Raw genomic sequence first — 13,898 nt, forward strand, 5'->3', positions numbered from 1 at the left:
GTATGTCTTCTCTTATTTCTGACTCTCAGAAGTTTGAGCACTTTCAGTTAGACTGGAAATATAACTTTAAAACAAAGTTTAACTTTTTAATGTTTCTTATTTTTGTAATCCATTTGAAATTTATTTTCTGTTCTACAGAAAAAAGTTTTAACATCCATTTTTGCAATACACCACAGGAAACAAAACTGAAATGGACAAGATTCTTCAACATACTTTCAAAATTAAGCACCTTTCTTTAGTGACATATTTAAAAATTTGTCATAAACAGTTAATTATGTTTTATCTGTTTTATCGCTTGATCTTCTAAGTTTGTTCCAAAAAAGATAAAATATTTTTTGACTTTTTTCTTTTTTAAGTTCATGGCTTTTATTAACTCATACAGTTACTTGCCTTTTGGTTTGTTGAAGCAGTCACACAACATCTGCCACAATAATGTCTGTCAAAGTGGCTTGCCATAAACATTCCAGCACTACATTCATCAGAAGGGCACTCTCGACAAAGGCGACTCATTTTGCCATTCTCACCTACCTTATAGTAGTTCAGGACGGCCAGCTTGCCCTTCTATCTTGTGCTTATTCGTCTTGGGAGTGCTGTAAGACTTCTTCCTTTTCTTAGCACCACCGCAATGTCTCAACACGACATGAACAGTGGACTCCTTTTGAACGTTGTAGTCAAAGAACATCCAACTTCCAGTTGCTTGCCAGCAAAGATCAGTCTTTGTTGATCAGGAGGAATTCCTTCCTTATCCTGGATCTTGGGCCTTTACATTTTTTCTATCTTATCTGAGGGTTCAACCTTGAGGGTGATGGTCTTCCCCTTAAGGGTTTTCACAAAAATCTGCATTTTGTTGGCCGCTCCACCGCAGATGGCGAGGCGAATTGAAAAGGAAGAACCTTTTTTGACTTTTTATTCCAAGGGGTGGGCTAAAAAGTTTTATGGAACGTAAAGGTCCAAAAAACTTTTCACTACTCTATCTCCAACGCATGAACCAGTAGTTGGCACCTGGTAGGCACTCGTCAATATTCCTTGTTGAATGAGTAAGATGCCTTTTTGCTTTATGTGTATGTGAAGTGCATACATAACAAGTGGGGAACAAAATCATTATTCAGATTGTACTGCACTGTGATTTTTTTAAAAAAAGATATAACCCAGGTCAAACTCCATCTTATTTTTGTAAGGAATAAATTACTTCCAACTTTATTCTTGAGTTCGGGTAAACACCATTCATTCTAGAGCCAATGAATGCACAGTCTCACCCTGTCGCCCAGGCTGGACTGCAGTGGCGTGATCTCGGTTTACTGTAACCTCTGCCTCCTGGGTTCAAGTGATTCTCCTGTCTCAGCCTCCCGAGTAGCTGGGACTACAGGCATGCACCACCATGCCCGGCTAATTTTTTGTATTTTTAGTATAGACAGGATTTTGCCATGTTGCCCAGGCTGGTCTCGAACTCCGGAGCTCAGGCAATCCGCCCGCCTTGGCCTCCCAAACTGGTAGGATTACAGGCGTGAGCCCCCGTGCCCGGCCAAGTGTTACAGTCTTTTGTGCACACTAGGAGTGTCCAATAAATCTTGTAGAAAGGAAAGTACTCATTTGCTTATAACTGGGCCGAGACTAGAATGGTGTGATCTGTAAGTAAAATAACAGCCATTTCCCCAAATGTCAAAGCAGAAACTATACTGACGTGTAGGTGAGACGAAGGGGCTTAAAAGTGAAGATTAAATCCACTTCAAAGTGCAAGGAGTATCCATCCATTTATCACTGCAGCAACGTTTCAATGTGAACAATCCGATTCCAAACACAAAACAGCTCAATTCAGTCTCATTTGCCATACTGACATCCATAGCACAAAATACCCTGCAGGGTGCTGGAATGAGCACCACTGCGGTTAATCTACTTTAAAATACTGGATTACACAGAATACTCTTTTAAAAAATCCAAATAGTTTTACATGTCACAACAGGGTTCCATCAAATACCAGATGTTTCCAAATCTTACCACCAGAATGTGTACCCATTTCAACTGCAATTATTTTGTGTCTAAAGCAGTGCACTCTGCTTTGCAACAGGATAAACCTGGTGGATAAAAGCTGAAATCCGACCCTGTCCAAATTGAGAGGCTAAGAAAAATGGAGATCCGCGCTGGCGTGGAGGTGACACAGAAACATTGCAAGGGCTGGGGACAGGGCTTAGTTCCTGCCTGGAAACACATGTAGCACCACCCACCCGGCTCTCCTGGAAAGATAAAGTCCGGTGAGAAAGGTGAAAACTGACAAGGCACCGCTCCTCCACTTGGTGTAAAAAAAGACAATGCAAATAGAGCAGGGCCCAAAGCGGAGGAAAACTGGCGAAACACAGGCAACCTAGCGTGGCAAGCACAGCTCCTGGGGCCAGCCCAGAGGGGAGCCGCGGTGTTCGCAGCCGGGCGGAGGCCGAGGCCGCGCAGGACCCGCGGCGCCCGGCAGGCAGTGCACAAAAGCGCAAGGCCACGCCCAAGAGGGGGCGTATCCTTGGCCGGAAAAGGGCGGGGCGGCGCGCCGGGCCGGTCGCCTAGGCAACGGGCTCGCGCGGCGTCAGGGCTTCTCAGAAAACCCCAAATCCAGGAGCTTCGGGAGGGCAGAGGGGCGATGGGGAGGCAGTCCAGGGAGCCGAACGGCCCCAGGACGTCAGCCGACCGGACGCCTGCCTGCTGTTGGCGGCCTTCCCAAATGTGAGGAACGGCCTCCGAGAGCGGCGTCAATGGCACAGGGCGGGAAAGAGATAAGGCCGAGAGAAGACCCCCCCTCGGGCCTCTCCACCTCTTCTGGGGCTCGGCACTAGTAAGCAGCTTCCCTCTCGGGCCCCTTTGTCTCCAAGCCGTTCCAAACTGGGCTCAGGGAGGCGACACAAAGGGCGGGCGGTGACAGACGGCGCAGGCGCGGGAGCCGCCGAGGCTGCTGGGAGTGGTGGTCCGGCCGCAGAATCGATAGGTCTCCCGCGCACTCTGCGGCGGCAGTTCGGTGGACGCCGAAGGGTGCCATGGCGCATGCGTCGCCACTTCCGCCCGTGGCCTGCTGGCCCCTTCCTTCCGCCTCCCGGTGGACTTGGGTTTCTAGTAGTAAGAATCTGGGGGGGGCGTTACCTCTGGTTCTCCCCGCCTCTTCCGTGTCCTGATTGGGCTGTCAAATGAGGGTCGCAAGTGGATTGGCTACCGCGGTTGCCAGTTCTGTTTCAGGCCGTACTTATATAGCGCTGTGGGGCGGGGACGAAGAGAGTCAGGGGCTGAGAAACGGAGTCTGTCTGCTTTGCTGCGTGCCAAGGTCCTGGAGGCAGCCGTCCCGCGGTCCGTTCGGTCCTGGTCGGGTTTTTAGCGAAGCAGGCCGCTCCCCTGCGTTTCCCGGCGGGCATCCGCGCCTCTCAACAGGCTCTGCCTCCAAGTGCCAAAAACTCCTAGTAAAGTTTGTTCCTCGTCTGCTGTCCCCGCCCCGGCTGACCTGTCGCTGTCCCCTCCGCGACCCTCGCCCCTGGCAAAAGTGACAGGCAAGGCCACGCCCCCGCGCAGGCCGGCCTCGGGCCCCGCAGCCCCCAGGGCCCGGGACCGTGAGGGGCGTGAATGCGGCGGGGGGCGGGGCCGCCGCTGGGGGAGGGGGCTGGGGCGCATGCGCGCTGCGCAGCGGGGCTGAATGTTTCCCAAGTGTTTGAAACTGGTATTTGGGTTTTCCACGTTGGACAAGTGCGGCTCGTCGGCCAGCGGAGCGCGCCCCTTCCCGCTGCCCTCTCCTCTCCTCTCTTCTCCCCAGCCTGGTGGGCGGGTGGGCGGCGGCGGCCGCGGCGCTGGGCCCTCTCCCACCGGTGTGTGCGCGCTCGTACGCGCGGCCCCCAGTGCCAGCCCCGCCGCCTGAGAGGGGGCCTGAGCCGCCGGCCGGGCCGTGCGCCCGGGAACCACCACCACCGCGGCCCGCGCTCCCAGACGCTGGGGTCCCCGCGGACCCGTAGGCGGCGGACGGGCTTGGCAGATGTAGCCTCCGGGCCGGGGCTGGAGCCGGCGGCGGGGCGCCGGGAGAGCGAGGGCTTTGCATTTTGCAGTGCTATTTTTTAAGGGGGGCGGGGGGTGGAGGAAGCGGAAAGCCGCGCCGAGTCGCCGGGGACCTCCGGGGTGAACCATGTTGAGTCCTGCCAACGGGGAGCAGCTCCACCTGGTGAACTATGTGGAGGACTACCTGGACTCCATCGAGTCTCTGCCTTTCGACTTGCAGAGAAACGTCTCACTGATGCGGGAGATCGACGCGAAATACCAAGGTACGGCGGGTTGATGGATGGGTGGGGGCGGCCGTCTCCATCCCGGCGGGTCCCGGCGCGCCGCGCGGCCGGGCCGGTCCTGCTGTGGACCCGAGGAAGCGGCGGGCTCCGCAGCGGCGGCCCTCGGCAGGGGCAGGAACAAAAGGTCTGGAGCGCCTTTGATTCGCCAAGGTCCTTGTGTGCAAAGCCCGGGACACGGAGGAGGAAGGAGGCGCGAGAGGTCTCGCTGGAAGGCTGCGCGACCAAAGCGCTCTTTGTAGTGAAGTGATGAGGCGGGTGCTGCGGGGGAGGGGGCGGCGGGTCCAAGCCGCGTCCTCTAGGAGGGGGTGCAGATTACGGCGCGAGATGGAGGGATGTGCCGGCACCTGGGGTTGTAGGGCGCGGAGACGAGGCTGCAGGAGGAGGGCAGCTGAGCTGGGGTTTCCGCGGACCTGGTGCCTTGGTTCGGAGCAACGCCGCTCCCCCCAGCCCTTCGTCGCCCCCCACCCAGTCCGGAATCTGAGTGTTACATAAAGTACCGGGCAGTACTCCGCTCGGGGTAGCTCGGTCGCCCCCGCGCAGTCCCCTCCAGCCCCTACTTGGCGCTGGACACCGAGTAGGGGCCGACTGCGAGGGGCGACGCCGGCGGTTGTAGTTTGCGGAGGACGAGGGCTTTTCTCTGTGTGCAGTGGGGAAGGGAAGGGGAGGAGCGGAGGCGGGGAAGGCGCCCATCTGCGCTGCGCTGCGCTGCACTGAGCTCATGGGGCGCCGGCAGATGAGAGAACCTGTGGGTTGTTCTCTGCAGACCTGGCCGCCCAGGGTGTCGGAGAGGTAGTGGGTTCGTGTCCACCGGGTATTGTTGGCTGTTGGGGAAACTTTCCTGCGAGGTCATTCATTGCTTTGGGGGTTCTATTTTGAATATGGCTCACTGATCGGAGTTTGCTAATGTTTACAAGGCTACGCAGTAGGGAAACGGAAGAGTTGGCGGGGGGGGGGGGGAAAATCGACCGCTGTCACTGAAAGCACCAGATGCCCCTGCAGGGAAGGCGCCTCTGCGCGCTCTATTGGAGACGTAGCTTCGCAGCAATTTTTATAAGAAGCTCATTAGCATACTGCGGAACGTCCCGCCTCAGCCTTCCAATGTTTGGCTGTGACGTCCCTCGTGGAATGTCCTTATCAGCCCCCTGCGGAACGATTGGTCGCTAAGGCATGTGAAGGCGGGCCTTGCGCAGTAACTGGCATGGGTCTGTGTTTCCGCTGTCTTCCTTTTTCTTTTTCGGGGTGGAGCGGGGTGGAGGGAGGAGGTCGAGTTGATTTGAATGTCTTCGAGCTGCTCGGCCTCCGACCTCTGATTGGTCCTTGTCGCTGCTGGGGCGGGCTGTGCTCTTCCGTCCTGAGCCGTGATTGGCTCTCCTCCTTGCCTCCGCCCTCCACATCGTCGTTTCCCATAGGTGGTGACTCTCGGGGGGGCGTGGCGAGTCTCCCGGTGGCCTCTTCGCCATTGGCCTCCCCGGCCCTCCCCAGCCCCGCCACTTCCGGCCGTGGAGCGAAGGTAGTATCTGGGAGCCCGCGGCTGGGGCCTGGGGTTGAGGGGCCGGTGCTGCTGTTCGGGCTGCCTCTCGCGCCCCGGCGACCCGCGAGATCGCCCCACAGACAATCCCAAGCCACATCTCTGCTGACCTGAGGATGGGGCTGCGCGTGGCCGGGGAAGCGTGAGTGACCGGAGCTGCCTTCACGCGCGGTGCACTCGGAAGGTGCTGTCCTCGGGCCGGGCGGGCCCAGTGGGGTGAAGGGAGACAGGAGCTGAGACCATTCTGATCGTTCGACGATAGAAAAAAGTATCGCGGGGCATGGTAGAGGGTCCCAGTGGTCAAGGCAGCAAAGTTCACAAAGCCGCTTCGTCCTCCTGTGGTTGCTGGGGAGAGCCTGGCTTGCTGCTTGCTTCAGGTTCACCTGGGATGATGAGCTTTTTGGCTTCAGGAAAGATCGCAAGTTCCGCCCTCCTGGGAGTCGTGGAGCCGCACAGCTGGGAGTACCGAGAAGCATGCGCATCTGTCACGAGGTGTCACAGCTCCTGGGACTTAGCTGTAAATGCTGAGCTGTGCCGCGTAGTTCTGAAAGACGAAGCTTGTTTTCACAGACCTACTCTGTAGCAAGTAAAACGTCTTTTGCTTAGTACACATCAGCTGTGTGTTAATCCATAATCACGGATTAGTTTATCAATTTAAAATGGTGTTTGAGGTTACTTGAATTGTTTTTCAAGCATTATTAGAAAAATACCTACCCACTCCCTGGGAAGTCCACTTCATAAAGAACTTCAGTGAAACCCTTATGTAAAATTGAACTGCATTTAAAATAATTGGGCAGACCAAGTTAAATGTTGCTACAATCTCATTTAATCTGTGAATTCCACGTGCTGCTGCTTTCCACGGTAATGGTGTGGAATATGTTTGGAAAAAAGGCAGCAGTGTGTCTGAAGCTGAGTTGCTGGCATTGGAGAAGCAGAGTGTCTGGAAGGATAGCTTCCTATTTAGCAGTAGTGTTGTTCCTATTTATACATATTTGTACTTAGTGGCTTTGTTGATAGAGTACTTTGCTTGGGATATCAAAGAAGTATTAGGTAACAGAAATAGTTCTTGGTAATTTTGCCATGGGATATCTCTCTTCCCCACACATTAGGCTTCACCTGGATGGAAGCATGCTTGTGATGTAAAATAACCTCTATGTTATTAACTTTTAAATTTATGTGATGCAGTTCTCTTTTCTATGAAATGACAATATGGTCTTTAGAGATTTGATTACTGATGAAAAGGAGTGATAGCATTGCATAACCCTCAATCTATTTAAAAATAAATGGTACACACCCATATTTTAACATCTATGATAAGTAATTTGGAGAAATTGGTAGTACTTGGATAAGTTGAACACAGCGATTTATTTGTATAATTAATCACAATGTGAGACGAGTGCATTCCTCCTTTCTGGTGGTGGGCAGCCTGCATTGTTCCCCTAGAAATGTCTTCAGAGCTGCCCTTAGTTTGAGAATATACTCTGGAAAATAATATCACTTAGAGAAGCTTCAGCGTTGGCATGTTATGTTTGCTCTAGTGTTAGGTGTATGTCTTGTAACTATTTGGAGGTTAAGATCTGGAAAGGGATGGGGGTAACGTTTTAGACAGTCCTTCCTACTCTCAGCCCCTCCCCACGTACTTCCTAGTTTAAAAGCAGTAATGTTGCCTTGTTTTAAGAGACTGCCAAAAGGTTTTAGGAGAATAATCTGGTACTGTTTAATATAATGGCTACTGTTTGAGGAAAAAGAACTCTGGGAATTTCTGTGTATTTAAGTAGCCTTTTGGCAAGACTGTTTACTTTCCTTATGTCAACTAGATTCTTTAACAGCTTTTGTTTGAGAAATTGCCTAATTACACTTTAAAATCATATACACTGTCCTCTAGCAGGCCCAAGAAGGTGTACATTTAAATACTGAAGAGGTTTTCTTTTGTTTTTGATAACATTTTAAAGTCCATTGACTTTAATAGATGTGAAGATGTTTTTGTTTTTTTTTTTTGAGACAGAGTTTCACTCTTGTTACCCAGGCTGGAGTGCAATGGCGCGATTTCGGCTCACCGCAACCTCCGCCTCCTGGGTTCAGGCAATTCTTCTGCCTCAGCCTCCTGAGTACCTGGGATTACAGGCACGTGCCACCATGCCCAGCTGATTTTTTGTATTTTTAGTAGAGACGGGGTTTCACCATGTTGACCAGGATGGTCTCGATCTCTTGACCTCGTGATCCACCCGCCTCGGCCTCCCAAAGTGCTGGGATTACAGGCTTGAGCCACCGCGCCCGGCCACGAAGATGTTTTTGTTTAAGCAGTAGATGCAAAGGTAAAATCTACCTTCGTTTTAAAGCAAGGCTAGTGCATTCACTACAGTTAAAAAATGATAATGGCCCATCACAGTGGTGCACTTATAGTCCCAGCTACTCAGGCTGAGGTGAGAGGATCACTTGAGCCTGGGAGGTCAAGGCTACAGTAAGCCAAGATCTCACCACTGCACTCCAGCCTGGGCACCAGAAGCAGACCTTTTCCCTAAAATAACAACAGTGCTTTATTTTAATAAAAATAAAACCAAGCTAGGTGTTCTGGATTATTATGGTCAAACTGTTCTTGCTTTCACTAATAGAGAGGAATAACATAGTAGAATAAATATGGGGGCTGAAACAGGGCCTCAGTCACAGAGTCGCCTGGACCTTTGCTGTTAACCCAGTTTTTAACTCAGAGAGAGCTATTATAGTAATGTATACACATTCTCTAACTTAACAGAGTATTCTATATGTTGGCATGTTAAAATAAAGAAAATAAAGAACTTTTTTATTTGAAATGTTCAAATAATTTATAATAAACATATTTTTATTAATGTATATTGTCCATAAATGTAATAAATATGTCTATAGTATGTCATGTATATTAATAATTGTATTCAAGTAGAATCATTTGAGGAAAAATGATGGCAGTATGGGAGATAATCATTAATAGAAAGTATTAATAAATGTTGGGTCCCAAGCGCTGCACCTTATTTGAACGCTTCCTCTTAATGGCTTCGGGCATTGTCACCCGGGCGTACGAACCGTTCTTGGGGTCCCTGGGGTGGTTGGAGCGACTCCTTGCCTTGTGGGAGTTGTGCTGGCATTTGTCTTTAGTTCCAGGGCACAGGAACAGAAAGGCCCAGGAGGGCCTATGTCTGGTGGACTTTGTACTGGGCAGCTGTGCGCTGACCCCCAGACCCCCTGCCAGCCCTCTCTGTAGACCCGGGTCTGGAGCCACGTGGGTTGTCCTGGTGTCCTGCTCGTGAGTGACTCTGCCTTTCTCTCCTGCAGAGATCCTGAAGGAGCTGGACGAGTACTACGAGCGCTTCAGCCGCGAGACGGACGGCGCGCAGAAGCGGCGGATGCTGCACTGTGTGCAGCGCGCACTGATCCGCAGCCAGGAGCTGGGTGACGAGAAGATCCAGATCGTGAGCCAGATGGTGGAGCTGGTGGAGAACCGCACGCGGCAGGTGGATAGCCACGTGGAGCTGTTCGAGGCGCAGCAGGAGCTGGGCGACACGGCGGGCAACAGCGGCAAGGCTGGCGCGGACAGGCCCAAGGGTGAGGCGGCGGCGCAGGCCGAGAAGCCCAACAGCAAGCGCTCGCGGCGGCAGCGCAACAACGAGAACCGCGAGAACGCGTCCAGCAACCACGACCACGACGACGGCGCCTCGGGCACGCCCAAGGAGAAGAAGGCCAAGACCTCCAAGAAGAAGAAGCGCTCCAAGGCCAAGGCGGAGCGGGAGGCGTCCCCCGCCGACCTCCCCATCGACCCCAATGAGCCCACGTACTGCCTGTGCAACCAGGTCTCCTACGGGGAGATGATCGGCTGCGACAACGATGAGTGCCCCATCGAGTGGTTCCACTTCTCGTGCGTGGGGCTCAACCATAAACCCAAGGGCAAATGGTACTGTCCCAAGTGCCGGGGGGAGAACGAGAAGACCATGGACAAAGCCCTGGAGAAATCCAAAAAAGAGAGGGCTTACAACAGGTAGTTTGTGGACAGTGCCTGGAGTGAGGAGGACAGAATAAACTGTGTATTTATTACGTTGCTGCCTTTGTTGAGGTGCAAGGAGTGTAAAATGTATATTTTTAAAGAATGTTAGAAAAGGAACCATTCCTTTCATAGGGATGGCAGTGATTCTGTTTGCCTTTTGTTTTCATTGGTACATGTGTGACAAAGTGGTCTGTGGATCAGTATTAGAAACCACAAATATAGGTTTGATTAAGCATTTAAGTCTCAGACTTATTTCTTGCAGGCGGAGGAGGACTAAACTCAACCTAACACATTAAATGTGGAAGGAAAATATTTCATTTAGCTTTTTTATTTTAAGAAAAGTAATATTATTACTTGATGAACAATTTTATAGTGAATGTGTTTCTCGCTGCCATGATGTATATCCATACAACAACTCAGAAACAATGGTTTAAAGTTTGAAGATTATTTTTTAATAAGGTAAATGGTTAAATTTTACATGACAGATATTTTATATATTGGCCTTTTCCCGAAATGGCCATTTTAAAATGCTTGGGTACACTTCTCTTAAACAAGTGGTCTAGTTAAGGAACCTCAAGTCATGCTTTTGCTATCACAGATTATAGTGTAGCCATCTTTAATTTATATCAGGTGTATAAATGTACATTTCCAAGTGAACTTGCACTTGCTCTATTATAATTGGAGGTGCAGTCAGCAGATGCTGTTGTGAAGCTGACGTCACAGTTATGTGCAAAGGTGTGCTTCCTGCTGTTTGTGAGCTGTAAAAATGTTATGTGAAGAAATAAATGAAACTTGGCCAGTTTTTTCCTCTAGCAGTATATTTAATTTTGACCTAAGTAACTTTTAAAATTTGTCTTAAAAATTTAAACACCAGCAGTTTAGACAAAGCCTTAAAGCAAATTTTGTATTATTGTTCTCACTTATTATTGATAATGAAGTAGAAGTTGCCTAATTGCCAGAAAATAAATGTGTGTCAAAAAAGAATCTGTATTCAGATGCTGGGTCAGGAAATCACTGCCCGCTTCTCAAATCCAGCCCACCACCTGTTTGTTTGACCATTATATGAAGTTTAAATTCTAGTGTCCGTAAATAAAGTTTCAGTGGAACACAGCCGTGCTTATGTGCATATGTATTGTCTGTGGCTGCTTTTGCAAAACAGCAGAGTTCAATGGTGGCAACTGAGACGATTTGACCTGACAAGCCAAAACTATTTTCTGGCCCTCTGCAGAAAGAGTTTGCTGACCTCTGATTTAGACTAGCATCTAACATTGATCTGTGTCCTTAACTGCCCACATATTGAAAGGATCAATGGAGTTTTCATTTCTATTTTTTTTCTTTTTTGAGATGGAGTTTCGCTCTTGTTGCCCAGGCTGGAGTGCAATGGCGTGATCTCAGCTCACGGCAACCTCCGCCTCTTGGGTTCAAGTGATTCTCCTGCCTCAGCCTCCTGGGTAGCTGAGATTGTAGGCATGTGCCACCATGCCTAGCTAATTTTGTATTTTTAGTAGAGATGGGTTTCTCCATGTTGGTCAGGCTGGTCTCGAACACTCCCCACCTCAGGTGATCCACCCGCCTTGGTCTCCCAAAGTGCTGGGATTCCAGGTGTGAGGCACCTCCCAGAGTGCTGGGATTCCAGGCATGAGCCACCATGCCCAGCCGGAGTTTTTATTTCTAAGTGATACATGGTTCACTTTAATTTTGCACATGGTAAAATCAGTTTCTCTCCATGATCTGTTTCGCAGTCTCTGTGAAGCTATCACAAAGAAGAACTGAGTGATGCCATTATAAAATCTAAGTATATGCCATGTATTTATTGTAAGGCATTAAGTTTTCTGATTGTTTACTTGTGATAAACAATTATCGTGAACTTTATTTGTACCAGATGCCAATCTCTGACTGTTTTACAGTGAATTTCCATTATAGAGGGTTACTTGGTAGAGAAATGCAAATTATAGTTGGTCATACATTAAAATTTGAACTGTTTACACCATACCTACAAACAGGTGTTTACATTCCCGCAAAACTCCAGAACATTTAAGAATCTTGGGTGTTTAAATCTGATGAGATTTACCCAAACAAATAGTGAACAAAAAGTTTATGAAAATAAGTTATAGAGTTTAAAATACTTAATAAAAGTCCAGTGACAATAAAAATAGCTTGAGCCTTTGCTTACATAAAATTTTATGTGAATTTTTCACTTCTATTTTAATTGGAGCTAATAATGAAAATTAAGTTATAGAAATGAAGAGTCAATGAAATGCAGTTGCTAATACTGGGTTTCTTCATATTTATTCAGTTTTGGTGTAGACAGCTGGTGAAGAGACTGCACAGACGCCAAGCCTTGCAGTCTAGGAACCCAGCCCTGTCCTTGGGAGCTTGATCTTGAATACATTGCTTAACACTTGGTCTACAGTTCTGCAGTTTTCAGATGTGTTTCACAGAGGGCGGTTCTGAGAAATAAGTGAGGTTAAATGCGTAAGGCACGGGCATGTTCAAATGTTGAATGTTTTTCCCTAGCTTTCGTCAAGTTTCTCATAAGGACAGGTGGGTAGCCATTTATTCTTTTAAAAAGTTAGATACAATACAGAATATATTTTGTTGGATTGGCAGTCTTAAATCACTCTTATTATTTCCAGTGGACATTTAAAAAAAAAACCACAGGTAAGTATGAAAACACCCAAGATTTGGGATTTAGATCATAATTAAATACAGTAGAAAGATCCTGGAAACCCGACATGAGGACCAAAAATGGTACTGAATTCTTTTTGAAAAATAGATTAGTAAAAAGCGATCTAATGCAGAGCAGTTGCTTTTACTTAGACATTCAATGTATATTTCTTGTATAATAACCAAGTTATTACAGTTCAGATACAGGGTCCAAAGTGTTTTCATTATGATATAATACTTTGTATTGTAAACTGGACTAAGGGAAACATTGTATGTTCAAGAAAGTGTTGAGCAGCCAGGGTGTTCCGGGGACAGGGTCCCCAGACACAGAGAAGCGCTGCAGGAGTCACAGAGCTATAGTACCTGCTAGTGACTGGGTCCTTGACTGGTGGCTCTCTTTCGGTGTCATATAGAGCTCTGTGCGTTGTCTGAATACTTGAGATTATTGATGGTTGCCAATGCTGAAGTCGTAAAGGATTTGTCAACATAAAAGCCATTTTATATTATTATGTACTATTTTAGAAAGAGTACACATTTAGTTGTGATATCCCTTTGTAGTTCAATTTATGTAGTGTTCTAGGTAAAATAAGTTACCTGGAACTTACCTGAATACTTCAATATTTCATTAATGTATTAAATCTTTTTATTAGGCAAAATGATTCAGAGCTTCATTTGTGCACTTCTAAAGACATGATGTGCTCTTGAGGATATCTAGCTTTTTTCCTTCTATCTAAAGTCATTTATGACTCTAGAATCATTGGCATCTATGGAGCAAGGTTTTGTGGTGTCTCTCTGCCTCCCTCTCCGTTTCAGCATGTATCCTGTACCTCTTTCATCACAGGGCCCGGGCAGTTCTCAGCAGTTTGGGGGCTAGATTTCTGAGTTTTTTAAACCTGGAAAAATTGCTGGTTCATGACTGCATTTCTTGAGGCACTCATGTTTTCTGCACAGGCTCTCATTCTGAAGTTAACGTGGAGGGCTTAGGAAGACATGGCTAACAGGAAGGAGGTGGGAGAGCAAATGTGTGTTGCATTGCCAAATCAAAATTGCCTCCTGAGGTTTGTATGAGGGGCTTTGTTTCAGAGTACCTATTTTAACTATTCCGTTTTTGTTTTTTAAGCAGCTTATCAATGAGAATCCAACTACTGCATTTTTTTCTCACAAACCAAACATTAGTAAAGTGTGCCCCTGTACCACCAAAAGAATGAGAGGAATTCTATAACTGCAATGAAGAAGATCATTAGGTCAGTTCTCTCTCCTTACCTCAAATGCTCTGTATTACCTGATTTTGTTCATAACGATGGGGTTGGTATTTTTCCCAATTAAAAACCCCAATTTGAAAATAAGTCACTACAAACTGATTAACAGGTTAATTTTTTTTTTTTTTTTTTTTTTT

General features: G+C 48.1%; 2 protein-coding genes across 7 annotated transcripts; one reads left to right on the forward strand and one right to left on the reverse strand.

Annotated features, from left to right (window-relative positions):
• Positions 1 to 1,054: 1,054 nt before the first annotated feature.
• LOC108284424 (translation initiation factor IF-2) lies at positions 1,055 to 4,140 on the reverse strand. The gene has a single exon (XM_017501135.2). It carries the CDS (start codon positions 4,138 to 4,140, stop codon positions 3,343 to 3,345), a length of 798 nt encoding a protein of 265 aa, XP_017356624.1. The 3' UTR covers positions 1,055 to 3,342.
• ING1 (inhibitor of growth family member 1) lies at positions 2,568 to 10,942 on the forward strand. Of its 6 annotated transcripts, none has more exons than XM_017502004.2 (2): positions 2,568 to 2,815; positions 9,130 to 10,942. In XM_017502004.2, exon 2 carries the CDS (start codon positions 9,201 to 9,203, stop codon positions 9,831 to 9,833), a length of 633 nt encoding a protein of 210 aa, XP_017357493.1. In that variant the 5' UTR covers positions 2,568 to 2,815; positions 9,130 to 9,200; the 3' UTR covers positions 9,834 to 10,942. The 6 variants fall into 6 exon arrangements, with proteins under 6 accessions (XP_017357493.1, XP_017357460.1, XP_017357503.1 ...); XM_017501971.2 differs by lacking the exon at positions 2,568 to 2,815 and adding an exon at positions 3,281 to 4,274 and having other exon boundaries at positions 9,130 to 10,941; XM_017502014.2 differs by lacking the exon at positions 2,568 to 2,815 and adding an exon at positions 5,024 to 5,084.
• The last annotated feature ends 2,956 nt before the right edge of the window (positions 10,943 to 13,898 follow it).

This window comes from Cebus imitator, unplaced genomic scaffold, assembly GCF_001604975.1.
Source record: "Cebus imitator isolate Cc_AM_T3 unplaced genomic scaffold, Cebus_imitator-1.0 Scaffold14, whole genome shotgun sequence".
Taxonomy (NCBI): domain Eukaryota; kingdom Metazoa; phylum Chordata; class Mammalia; order Primates; family Cebidae; genus Cebus; species Cebus imitator.